This window comes from Astatotilapia calliptera, chromosome 16 (assembly GCF_900246225.1).
Source record: "Astatotilapia calliptera chromosome 16, fAstCal1.2, whole genome shotgun sequence".
Lineage (NCBI taxonomy): Eukaryota > Metazoa > Chordata > Actinopteri > Cichliformes > Cichlidae > Astatotilapia > Astatotilapia calliptera.
Window position 1 is genome coordinate 10103244 of NC_039317.1, and position 12890 is coordinate 10116133.

The window sequence follows — 12890 nt, forward strand, 5'->3', positions numbered from 1 at the left end:
AATGGTCCCTCAATCAGAGAAAATATTACACGTTTCGTGTTGAGCTGAGAAGAGACGCAGTTTGTCCCGTACTTTAGCTAGAATGAAAAAAAGACACAAAGCTGGATTTATTCTGTCATTACGCTGCACAGCTGCCTCTTCTTCTCTCATTCTCTCCCCCTCCCTCTCCTGTTCCTACTTCAATCATGAAACTGATCAATGATCAGCTGATCGGCTTTTCTCTCGCGTTTGTTTATCGCCCACTTTGCACCAGAAAGAGGAAACCAGCAGATGTCGTGCTAAACAACAGCAGCACGTTTAAGCTTGATCAGCTGTTGTTAGAATTTATTTAATATTAATTTCTAGTATCAGCTGATGTTTGCTGGAGCCACAGCTGTAAAGCTGCTGGTCATGATATGTGGTGAGAGGGAAACATGAAGATGAAACCAGGAGATGTCCTTACTGAATCATCAGAGCTGAACAGGTGATGGAGAAACAGATTTACCTTTTAGGTGACATGAATGAGTTGAAGTTATGAACTGTTTCTGAGAGACAAATAACACCAGGATCCTTTTCTATGTAGCTGACAGCTGGTAACTGTGCAGGGGCGGATCTAGCAAAGTTTTGCCAGGGGGCCAGGTAGGGCATTAACAGGGAAAGGGGGGCACAAAGAAATACTTTTCTTTCTTATTCTCATTTAAAATATCTAGCTTTTATTAAATAATTATCTGAATCTTACGAACAAAGTTTTTATCTGATGTAAAATGTATAGAAATCATACATATACCAAAAAGACTGTACATCACTGTCACAACAGCATTTGTTTTCATTCAAAGGCTTTATAGCTTTAATACCTGGTGGGCTGGTCTGTAGTGAAAATGCCCAATTTTTTTGTCCCAGTCCAGCCCTGCAGGTTAATACTGGCAGTGTCACCATGCCAGCTGACTGTATTTTATCATCAGCCAGTGTTGTTCTTTATACATCAATATTACCATAGTTTACCATGAGGCAGCATAGAAAGTATTTACTTGCTTTCAGGTTTTATTCAAATGTTAGTCTTTTCATTTGTTTCCCCACTTTTTCCCTGTTTCAAAATCAAACACCAGTTTGTGAGAAGATTGTCTTCTTTTTTTTAATAGGCAGATAAAGTTTTGCATTGGCATTGGCTAATTGTTAAAAATGTTATAAAAATTTTAATATTCAAAAATGTTTTTGCCCAAAACATATGTGCACTATATGTCAGTAAAAATACTATGCAAATATTGCTGTCCTTGAATGCTGAATAAACACTGACAAAGCACTGATTGTATCTCTTGTACTTTATCAACGCAGTATCTAAAAACTTTACAACCTAACGGTTGGTAGGATTTTTTTTTAACATTATCTGCCAATTACATCTGTCACCCTTCTCCAAATCTGTGCCGCTACCTGGCCCCCCCAACAAAAATTTTCTAGACACGCCACTGCCTAAGAAATATAGTAGTGCTGTTCAAAGCCCAGACGATGATATAAACATTTTTCCACCAAAAGCCGCAGACACAGGAGTCTACAATACAGCTGGGAGCTGATCTGCTGACATCAGGTGGCAGGTAGTGATGAATTTCGGGCTGTGTTTAAACACAGATAATCATCCTAAATTTGGGGCTGACTAAGCATTTCGAAGACTCATAGAACCCTGAGTTAGAGGAACTTAACAAGCACCTGAATAATGAGGCTAATTCTGTTTTTGTTAGTGTGCAGGAAAGAGTCAGAATATCAAGCAGAAAGGGACAAAAGATCAAAGTGCAAGAAGAATAATGGAGCAGGGAATTGTGCTGCAGACACACCTGCTCTGGATTGTATTTGGAAAGGACTCCTCCACCATGAAACTCCTCCAGCACATCCTTCAGCTTCTTTGTGGAGTCTGAAGAGGCAAGAGAAAAACTGAGTAAACACTCCACACAGAGCAATGTATTTTACTTTGACTCACATACATCTTAGCCAAAATGAGGATACAAAAAATAAATAAACATGATACAACTCATAAATAAATTCCCAGATAAACACTCTCATCTGTAAGAAGGCGCTCTGGATCAGTTAAGCTGGTGAGTCAGCCTTGTTAAAAGGGGAAAGGGACATTGCGTAGTTCTCACTTTTTGATGCAAATCCTTTATACGCACACACTAAATGCCTTTGTGCAGAATACTGACCTCATCCCACAGCCATCTGTCAAATAATTAGAAAGACCAAATATACATGTGTGCATGAAAACCACAGGACCACCATCACCGCAACACATACACAACAGGGTGGCTGTAGCTCAGGAGGTAGAGCAGGTCACCTACTGATCGGAAGGTTGGTGGTTTGATCCCTGGCTCCTCCAGTCTGCATGTCAAGTGTCCTTGGGCAAGATACTAACCCGAATTTGCTCTCCGATGCGTCCATCAGAGTATGAATGCGTATGAATGTTGTTAGAAAGCACTATGTATAGATAAAGTGGGTGTGATTGGGTGAATTAGGCATGTTTTATACAGCGCTTTAAGTACTCCGTGAGAGTAGAAAAGTGCTATATAAGAATCAGTCCATTTACCATCTGCTCCAGGCCTGGTTTCACTGGTAATCTCAGCGTTATGGAAGTAAATCTGTTGGGCATCTTTCTTTGCCTTTAGACAATAATTCTGATGGCAAAAGAGCCAAACGGGACAGGCAAAAAAAAGAAAGAAAAAAGTGTTATGGAAGTATGGAAGTGTTTCCTATATCTGCTGTGATTAGAGTGACACAAGGAGACAAATGCAGAGAATGAGGATACAGTCTCAGGTAATGTGAGACGTGGGTTAAAATACCCGATCTAGTGAGGAGACACAAATCCCTTTGCAGCTGTATCACAAAAGGCACAGGGGGTAAATTCTTGCCAAATTAAAGTATCTGGAGCTTTTGATAACAAGAGAGCAGCCAAAAATATTTTTGATACACTATATTGTCAAAAATGTTCACTCACCCATTCAAATTATTGTATTCCTCGCTACATTTTTTCTCTAAGGCAGCCAAGGTCAAAAACCCTGCTGGAGCACAGACGCAGCAAGAAAAAAGGAGGGCTTGGAGGGTGGGTTTTTGTGTGTGTGTGTGTGTGTGTGTGTGTGTGTGTGTGTGTGTAGGTGGCTTCATTAATCCACTGTGCTACTTCCACATGTTAAGTGTAAGAAAGTGCATTGTTTCTAAAAACATGCAAGTTCCTCCTCTGTAATGTGTCATTAAGTTTCTTCCATGGGAATAACTCTTCCTGCCTTAAAGAGTTTATTTTCTAAATGAGTATGCATGGATATATATGCAAATCCCTCCACTGCGTCTCCAACTCCATACATATTCACCATATCTCTGCCAAACACTAACTGTGTGCTACAGTAGGGTAAGTTGCACTGTGTGAGTAATTCACTAGACATGTCATAAACGGTTTCTAACAAAAGAATGGTGAATTTTGCAGGTTAACCAGTAAAACTCATTACCTCCCATCATGACATTTACAGGGAGTGCAGAATTATTAGGCAAGTTGTATTTTTGAGGAATAATTTTATTATTGAACAACAACCATGTTCTCACTGAACCCAAAAAACTCATTAATATCAAAGCTGAATGTTTTTGGAAGTAGTTTTTAGTTTGTTTTTAGTTTTAGCTATTTTAGGGGGATATCTGTGTGTGCAGGTGACTGTTACTGTGCATAATTATTAGGCAACTTAACAAAAAACAAATATATACCCATTTCAATTATTTATTTTTACCAGTGAAACCAATATAACATCTCCACATTCACAAATATACATTTCTGACATTCAAAAACAAAACAAAAACAAATCAGCGACCAATATAGCCACCTTTCTTTGCAAGGACACTCAAAAGCCTGCCATCCATGGATTCCTGTCAGTGTTTTGATCTGTTCACCATCAACATTGTGTGCAGCAGCAACCACAGCCTCCCAGACACTGTTCAGAGAGGTGTACTGTTTTCCCTCCTTGTAAATCTCACATTTGATGATGGACCACAGGTTCTCAATGGGGTTCAGATCAGGTGAACGAGGTGGCCATGTCATTAGTTTTTCTTCTTTTATACCCTTTCTTGCCAGCCACGCTGTGGAGTACTTGGACGCGTGTGATGGAGCATTGTCCTGCATGAAAATCATGTTTTTCTTGAAGGATGCAGACTTCTTCCTGTACCACTGCTTGAAGAAGGTGTCTTCCAGAAACTGGCAGTAGGACTGGGAGTTGAGCTTGACTCCATCCTCAACCCGAAAAGGCCCCACAAGCTCATCTTTGATGATACCAGCCCAAACCAGTACTCCACCTCCACCTTGCTGGCGTCTGAGTCGGACTGGAGCTCTCTGCCCTTTACCAATCCATCCACGGGCCCATCCATCTGGCCCATCAAGACTCACTCTCATTTCATCAGTCCATAAAACCTTAGAAAAACCAGTCTTGAGATATTTCTTGGCCCAGTCTTGACCTTTCAGCTTGTGTGTCTTGTTCAGTGGTGGTCGTCTTTCAGCCTTTCTTACCTTGGCCATGTCTCTGAGTTAGGGCTGGGCGATATGACCCAAAATTCATATCTCGATATTTTTTAGCTGGATGGCGATATAAGATATATATCTCGATTTTTTTTTTTAAGCCATAAGTTAAGAACAAAAAGAGAGTTCTTAGTCACACTGTGTCCCAGATGTCACACGGGCACTTTTATTTACATACAGCATAGATGTACATGAAGAAATTACTAAAAAATAAATTATCAGCATTTATTAAATAATCATGGTCCATAAATAAAAGAAAACAATGTTGTTTTTGTGCATAACAAAAAGCTCACAATTGTGCAGTCAAAATGTAAACTAATAGACGCTGAGCATAATAACAAAGAGACAGATTTCACAGCTGCACCACGTCTCTGAACAGGTGCCATTTGTGGTCCTTATACACACACAGTACGTATCACTCCGCGAGGCTCCTCCCCGGTAGCCGTAATCCTCCGACATCAAGCCGTGCAGCTCCGTAGCTTAGCAAAGTCATATTAAAACATTTTTTGACAGATTGCTGAGCGCTGTGTACCACATAAAATCGGTTCGCGGTCAGTAAGCACAACCAGAATTCATACATAAGGCGCACTGTCGAGTTTTGAGAAAATGAAAGGATTTTAGGCCGTGCAGCCCCTCCGGGCTGCATGTCGTTAGCGCGGTTAGCTCGTTAGTGCGGTTAGCTCGCTAACACGTTGACGCCGTCCAGCCCCACGCACGGGGCCATCCGCGGTAACTCGCTAACGGAGATTTTCCGCTTTCATCTTGTCATTGCCTGCAGGTGAAGCTATGGGGGAGGCGGAGTTGTGTTCAGTGAAGGAGAGGCGAGGCCGAGTAACGTTGCGTAGAGACAAAAGTGGACGAAAGAGAGGCAAACCTGCGGCTCCACAAGTATAATTATAACGTAACATAGGCTATATCGATATAAACGATATTGCCACATCTTATATCTCGTATGAAAATATATCGATATTTTTAAAAAACTCGATATATCGCCCAGCCCTACTCTGAGTATTGCACACCTTGTGCTTTTGGGCACTCCAGTGATGTTGCAGCTCTGAAATATGGCCAAACTGGTGACAAGTGGCATCTTGGCAGCTGCACGCTTGACTTTTCTCAGTTCATGGGCAGTTATTTTGCGCCTTGGTTTTTCCACACGCTTCTTGCGACCCTGTTGACTATTTTGAATGAAACGCTTGATTGTTCGATGATCACGCTTCAGAAGCTTTGCAATGTTGAGACTGCTGCATCCCTCTGCAAGATATCTCACTATTTTTGACTTTTCTGAGCCTGTCAAGTCCTTCTTTTGACCCATTTTGCCAAAGGAAAGGACGTTGCCTAATAATTATGCACACCTGATATAGGGTGTTGATGTCATTAGACCACACCCCTTTTCATTACAGAGATGCACATCACCTAATATGCTTAATTGGTAGTAGGCTTTCGAGCCTATACAGCTTGGAGTAAGACAACATGCATGAAGAGGATGATGTGGACAAAATACTCATTTGCCTAATAATTCTGCACTCCCTGTATTTAGTTAAAAAGCAGCAATAATGAGTTCAAGGATTTCAGCCATATACCAGGGTGGCATTGCCTGTGCTGTAGAGATCTTTGCATTCCTCCATGGATATGCCTCCGCAGGCCATCATGTTACCAGCAGCATAACCTCCTCCACGGCTTCTCCAGAAACTTTCATGTCTGTCATACGTGCTCAGAATGAATCATCAGTGAAAAGCACATGGCATCAGTGGTGGACGTGCCAATTCAGTATTCTGTGGCGAATGCGACACAAGGCAGTGAGCACAGGGCCCACAAGAGGACATTAGGCCCTCATGAAGTCAGTTTCTGATTTTTTGGTCTAAGATATTCACACCAGTGGCCTGCTGGAGGTAATTTTGTTGCTCTGAAAGTGCTCATCCTATTCCTCTTTGCACAAAAGAGCAGATATCAGTAACGTGATAGATGAGGACCTTCTACAGCTCAGCTACTCTAGCCCTCCTAGAGTAACCGCCTCTCCTAGAATCTCCTCCATGCTTTTGAGGCTGTGCTGGGAGACACAGCCAACTTTCTGCCAATGAAAGATAGTGATGTGCCATCTAGGAGAGGTTGGACTACCAACCTGGGTGGTGTCCAGGTACCGCCTCATGCTACCAGTAGTGACACTGACCCTAGGTACAGTAAATGCAAAACTAGTGGGGGAAAAAACAGCCAAAAATGATAGGGAGTGAAAAATGTCAGTGGGCTCCACCTGTAAAACCATTTATGTTTTGGGGGTTGTCTCCTTGTTGCCCCTCTAGTGCACCTGTTGAAACTGAAAAACGCCACTTTGTGCATCACTGTTTTAGGTACAGCTGTATATTAAATTAATAATACAGTATTTGGAGAGATAGAGATTCAAACAGTCCTAATACCACTCCAATGACAACATCAGTGACAGCTTTAAATCAGAGCATACACAGTAAAATAGTCCTATGCATGACTTTTCTATCATCTTTAGGGGAACACCTACTATTATCACCATGAAAAGATTGGGGTTAATGGCTCTGCAATCAGCCGGTGAATCTTACATGTTGCATGCTGTTCGTGTGGGTCTATAAGACAATGACTTATGCATGATTGTGTAATTCCTCGGTGGAATAGCTTCCGTGAGAGAATCACACTCTGTTCATCACTCACAATGACACGCACAATCCAGCAGGAGCAAGAAGACAGATGCTCCTTTGACTAACAAATGCAGCTGACAGTGAGGGAAGAGATAGCCACAAGGCTTATTCAGCAGGCTAATAAGTGGCAAACAGTCATGCAATACAAATCAAGCAGGTTGAAGGGCCAGTGTTTGGATCCCTCCGATTGCTTTATGTATAAATATGACATATATATGTCTATAAAATACTGATCCCAATGTCAGCTGCTTCCTTGCCACGAGGGGTCACCACAGCAGGCTGGTCTACATGTTTTATGTGGCAGATTTTTACAACAGATGCTCTTCTTGACATGGCCCCAAAAGTGGCTTTGCAATTCTAGCTAAAACAGAACCAGTACCCCTTTTCTCACCACTGGAGGCAGTATTTAAACGCATGCATGGATACTGCACTTAACTGTAAATATACATAATTTGAAATGTTGTGCACATTATCATAAATAAACATCTAATTATCTAATTAAAAATAGGCTTAGGCTGCTGGAGGACTGCATGATTTGGACTGGCAAACAAAGCTTTTGAGTAACATCTAATGCATACATGAATGTGCTATACACAAATGGAGACACATACAGACAAACCTCATTATATGTACCTAAATCTGCCATGCAAACAAATCTCCGGACAAAGTCACATGGGTACTCACATTCACTGTACTGCTGCAGCTGGCTAAACTCAGCCGGGCTCAGACACACCCAGCTACTGTCTCCCATGCTGCCTGAAGCCAGGGGCTGAGCTCTTGGTGTCAGTCCACGAGTGCTGCAGTGGGAACTGATGGCTATCCTTCGGTCACGTTGTGTAAAAAGACTGAGAAGAAGAGGTTTTGGGATGTCATCGCTCCTACTTTACGAGAACCATAGGTGGGCAAGCTGAAAAAACTGAGGCCACATGAACAGTGGGGGAGGGAAGACCATGTTTATATTTCCCTCCCTGGATATTTAATTTGTCCCTTTGAATCACAAAATAAAATAGCATAGGATTTTAGTCTACTCGATCCAGTTCAGCCACTGAAGCAATGAGACCAATGGGAAGTCTGTCCACAAAGGCTGCTAACTGATCCTGATCACCGGAAGATGGCACAAGTTTTCTCAGCATGCCCACATCAAAAATCCCTTTTTTGTCCTGGAGAAAGAGAGAGGGAGAGGAAAAAGAGAGAAAAGAGAAACAAATTTATTGAGTTGATCATCAGGCTTCTCTGATTCGATATGAAATATGTAGATAGCCTCATGTTAGCAGGCACAACGGAGAAATGAATGGGAGGAGGAAAAGAAGCAACAAGTATGAACAAAAAACGATTTATAAAAGTGAGGGGCGGACAGCTGAGGGAAATGCTGCAAAATTAAACCACCAGTCTGCCTTTAAAGTTTCCTATTTGTGACAAATGTATTACTTTTCTACAGCTGACCTGGGAAATTTGAAACGATGCAGATACATTTTTGGAGCCTTTTGTCTTCTGAACATTTCCCGTGGGAAATACATTGTAAGTGCACGACAAGAAAAGTCCCTGTAGACTCAAGCAGCTCATTTTTTAATGCTGGAATCATATTGTTAACATTATGTTTGCAAAGCTCTGCCCAACCTGAGCTTTGTTGTTTTGTCGCATTACAGTTGTTATTATATACTAGTATAGCCATTTAATACAGAATCATTTGCTCTGTGATTTTCAGCATGATGACAATTAAACTACTAAAATGGATATATGTGACGTGATAGTGCAATTTGTGTACAACTGAACAACACCATGGTCTTATTTAAATGGTTCACTTGCTGATAATCAACTAGTTCCACTTCTTAGTGTTCACTACTTCAGCACTGGACCTGCTATAAACGTGGTTTTCATCCCCTATGACCTGCAGCATGTTTGTAACAGGGTTTTGGTCACTTTAGACCTAACCCCAGATTTTGAAGCTATTTTCATAGCAATTTTATTGTTCCATAAGTCTAAAAATTATGATTGGTACTTGTGTAAAACTGCATGTGCTCCAAGGTAGTGATTTAAAACATTTTTAACATTAAAAGAGCTGGCATATGAGCCCTTCTTAAAGTAAATGGTAAATGGAAAGGTTCTTAGATAGCGCTTTTCTACTCTCACTGAGCACTTAAAGCACTCAATACAACTCATGCATTCACCCATTCACACAAGCACTTTATCGAAGGTTTTTTTGAGTAGGTGACCCGCTCTACTACCTGAGCTACAGCCACCCCAAAAGCTTTCTATTTCTTCTAGTGGCCACAGATAGTATAGCAAAAAAAAAACAAAAACAAAAAACAGTTCTATTTGTTTACTCCTTTTTTAGCATCTTGTTTTTATTTCATGTGTATTTTATTAATGTTAATAGTAACATTAGAAAGCACAGGTGTGTTCTGTAACATCAACGATGGCTGCATTCCACTTAGTCCACTAGAATGGCGTACAGCCACCTCTGCTTTCTATCATACTTTCATAAAGTCTGCTGAGAAAAAGTCTTTTCACTGATGGAACCATCTGAAACTTTACCAGAAGCTCAAAGCACGAGGTAAAACTTGGAGGTTTCCAGTGTAAAAGTGTAAAAAACAAAAGGAGATATTATCCATCTTGGCTCCTGGAAGAATCTGTGCTTGTGCTTTTTGTGTAAATTAGAAATGAGAGGATTTATTTGACTGATGTTGGAGTACACGTAGTTCCAAAAGAGAAGAGATAAAAGCACGGGTGACTAACTCTAATTTACCGAGGGAATAACAAGAGCTTATTTTTAGAAATGATTCTCAACTGAATGAAATATGGCTAGAAAACGGTTGTTATTTGTAACCCTTCAAAGCTCTGATTAGCATAAAAGCACTTGGGATTCTAGCCATTGCTTCACATCTGAGCCAGTTGGAGACACCGTGAACTACTGAGAGAGAATGCACTCGGAATTACTATAGTATTTGGACTTTAGGGTGCTAAACATTTACTACACGGGTAATGCTCAAGTCAAACAACAGAGGTAAAAATGTATAGTTAAATAACATAAAAATACAGCTCAGCACAGCTGTGTTTTGATGTTATTCACTTGTTTATATCAAAACAATAGTTACACTGTAAATATGTCACTGATGTGATTTGTATGCTGTATGCTCTCACACAATTCTTGTGTGTGTGTAATGTCACTAAAAACCTCCCTGTTATTGCTTTGGTTTCTAGCAGATTGCTTCGGTCACCACTAGTTTGTATGAAAAATGCTGTCAAATACTGGTGTGAGATGGTATAGGTGGGCTGACAAGTATGAAAATGGTTGGTGACCCTGAAAGGCAAAAGTCAGGTCTGAGTTGCCATCAAAGCCAGGACTGAGGAAACATGCGTAAGCTAAACACATATATATATATATATGATTTATGCATGTTTACTTAGCTAAATTGGGGCGACCGTGGCTCAGGGGGTTGGGAATCGCATCTGTAACCGGAAGGTCGCCGGTTCGATCCCTGGGCTCTCTGTCCTGGTCATTGTGTCCTTGGGCAAGACACTTTACCCTACTTGCCTACTGGTGTTGGCCAGAGGGGCCGATGGCGCGATATGGCAGCCTCGCTTCTGTCAGTCTGCCCCAGGGCAGCTGTGGCTACAACCGTAGCTTGCCTCCAGCAGTGTGTGAATGTGAGAGTGAATGAATAGTGGTATTGTAAAGTGCTTTGGGTGCCTTGAAAAGCGCTATATAAATCCAATCCATTATTATTCATTATTAAATGTAGTTTTTATCTTATCTAAATTTATAGCGAGCATAATTACCAAATCATAGATGAAAACATAAATGTAATGTAGGATTGCAACACATAGGCTACTGGTTTTGGAATTTAGCTGTTTCATGTCTGTATTTGCATTTTTGTGAATGAGTCAGTGCTAAAAGACTGATTTGATTAGTAACCCAGTGACTCTAAATAGCAGAGCTTTTACAGTTTAAACCCAGCTTCTTTGTAGATAATGTAATAGTCATGCATCATTAAACTGCATACATGGCACGCCTAATGAATTTCAGAAAACTTGACCTCAAATCTTGATCTTGATCTTGAGGTCACCAGGCTTTGAATTAGTCCTGGAAAATTACATTTCACCTCTTTCTCAAGTTATTGTGTTCACAAGATTTTCAGAAAACATGACTTTGGACCTTGATCTTGAGGTCAAGATCACTGAGATTTGAACTTACCAAAGATTTTCAGTAGATGCACCTGTGGTATCGATTTAAAACTCCAATGTGGTCTTGTGTTCGCAAACATAAAAATGCAAATGTTCATCATGTATTCCCTGCTGTTGCAACCAAGTGAAATATCACTGAAACATAATAGTTTTTGTCAATAATCACCTTATAGCAATACTGTGAGTCAGTACTCTATTTTCTTTATATATTTTATACATTCCTTTATCTAAATATTTAAACATTAAATTACAGGGTAAAAATACAAAATAAATAGCTAAACACCAGAAATGATATAACCAGAAATTATTATAAACACACCACAAAATAAAAATGTGACATGCACTGTATGTATGTATATTATAATATTCAGGATACTTAAAAGTTTGCACTGAAAATCAAACAGTCAAACATTTATTCGTATGAATATTTGGTTTGCTGCCCTTTATATTACCTTATCTTAGTTCTGTGTTTCAGTCAGAAATACCTTCTGCCAAAAAGCCCTAAAGGAATACTTCCCAGCAAAAATCCAGTGGGCATAACCTGCACCCCCAGCAGTACATAGTGTATACTTTAAACACCTCTGCTGCTTTTAGGAGGTTTTGTTTGCAGAAGCAACACAAGGCCTTTTTAATTTCGCTCGGGTTTTAAAGAAAGGACTCTTCAGTCCAAACATTATCACAGGGAAACTGTGTCATGCTTTATTCCTTAATATTCTCCCTTCGTCCTCTATCAGGTGCTCGCCTCACTCCCGGACTACATGCGAAAACAGCCAGCAGCATGCTGTAACAGGCTGTGCATGTTTACTGATGTTACTAATGGGAAGGGAACAAAGGGGAGGTCTATATGTACATGCTGTGAATCCATGACTGAAAGACAGAGCACGTGCAGATCAAGGGTAGTGGGCCTCCCCCTCTGAGCAGAGAGGGATTCTGTTTTGCTCATGAGGTTGCCTGGCAACTGTGACGTAACAGGAGTACATGACAAAGAGAGGCAAAGAGGGAAACAGGAATCACTATGGCTGCTATGACCAGATGTAACTACATGCCATGGATCGATACTGCACATGAACATATAAACCATGCAGATTGTTTACTGAACCACAAAATATCTTCAAGGATTGGTTTAACTAGTGCCTAGTCAGTCTAACTGCTAGGTGCTGATAAATACTAGTAGACAATAATTACTACTGTGTCTGTAATATAATATTAAGCAATTGTAAGATTGACCTATATTTTAAGGGTATATGCCTAAATTAGGCATAAACTGAGGTTGCTCCCTCTGCACTGCTGCTACGAAAACAAAAGTGCCAACCGTCCAAAAATATTTTCATCTCTCCTTCTTTCTTTGGCTTGTACATTTTCTCCGGTCTTGTTTGTGTTTCTTAGTTATTCCATTAACTTTTCCCTTTCTTGTTCCAACTACTTTTAGTGCTTTTAGTTTTCTGCTTTCCTGCCTTACATAAATTAGTTAACTCTACCTGGAAATACCAGCGTAATTCTGCTTTTTATTAGGTTACTGTGAATGTTTT

At 40.5% G+C, this 12890-nt stretch overlaps 1 protein-coding gene across 4 annotated transcripts in view; it reads right to left on the reverse strand.

The window, feature by feature from the left end:
* The window catches only part of dgkg (diacylglycerol kinase, gamma), a 161611-nt gene that overhangs the window by 129755 nt on the left and 18966 nt on the right, over positions 1-12890 (reverse strand). For 3 of the 4 annotated variants that reach the window (XM_026145634.1, XM_026145635.1, XM_026145632.1), the window contains exons 2-3: positions 7861-8336; positions 1806-1882 (exon numbers count right to left, since the gene is read on the reverse strand). In XM_026145634.1, coding sequence (XP_026001419.1) covers positions 1806-1882; positions 7861-7927 — 144 coding nt within the window. In that variant the 5' untranslated portion in view covers positions 7928-8336. Of the gene's footprint in view, positions 1-1805; positions 1883-7860; positions 8337-12890 lie in introns of those variants that run through there. The other variant, XM_026145636.1, reaches the window with a different exon arrangement.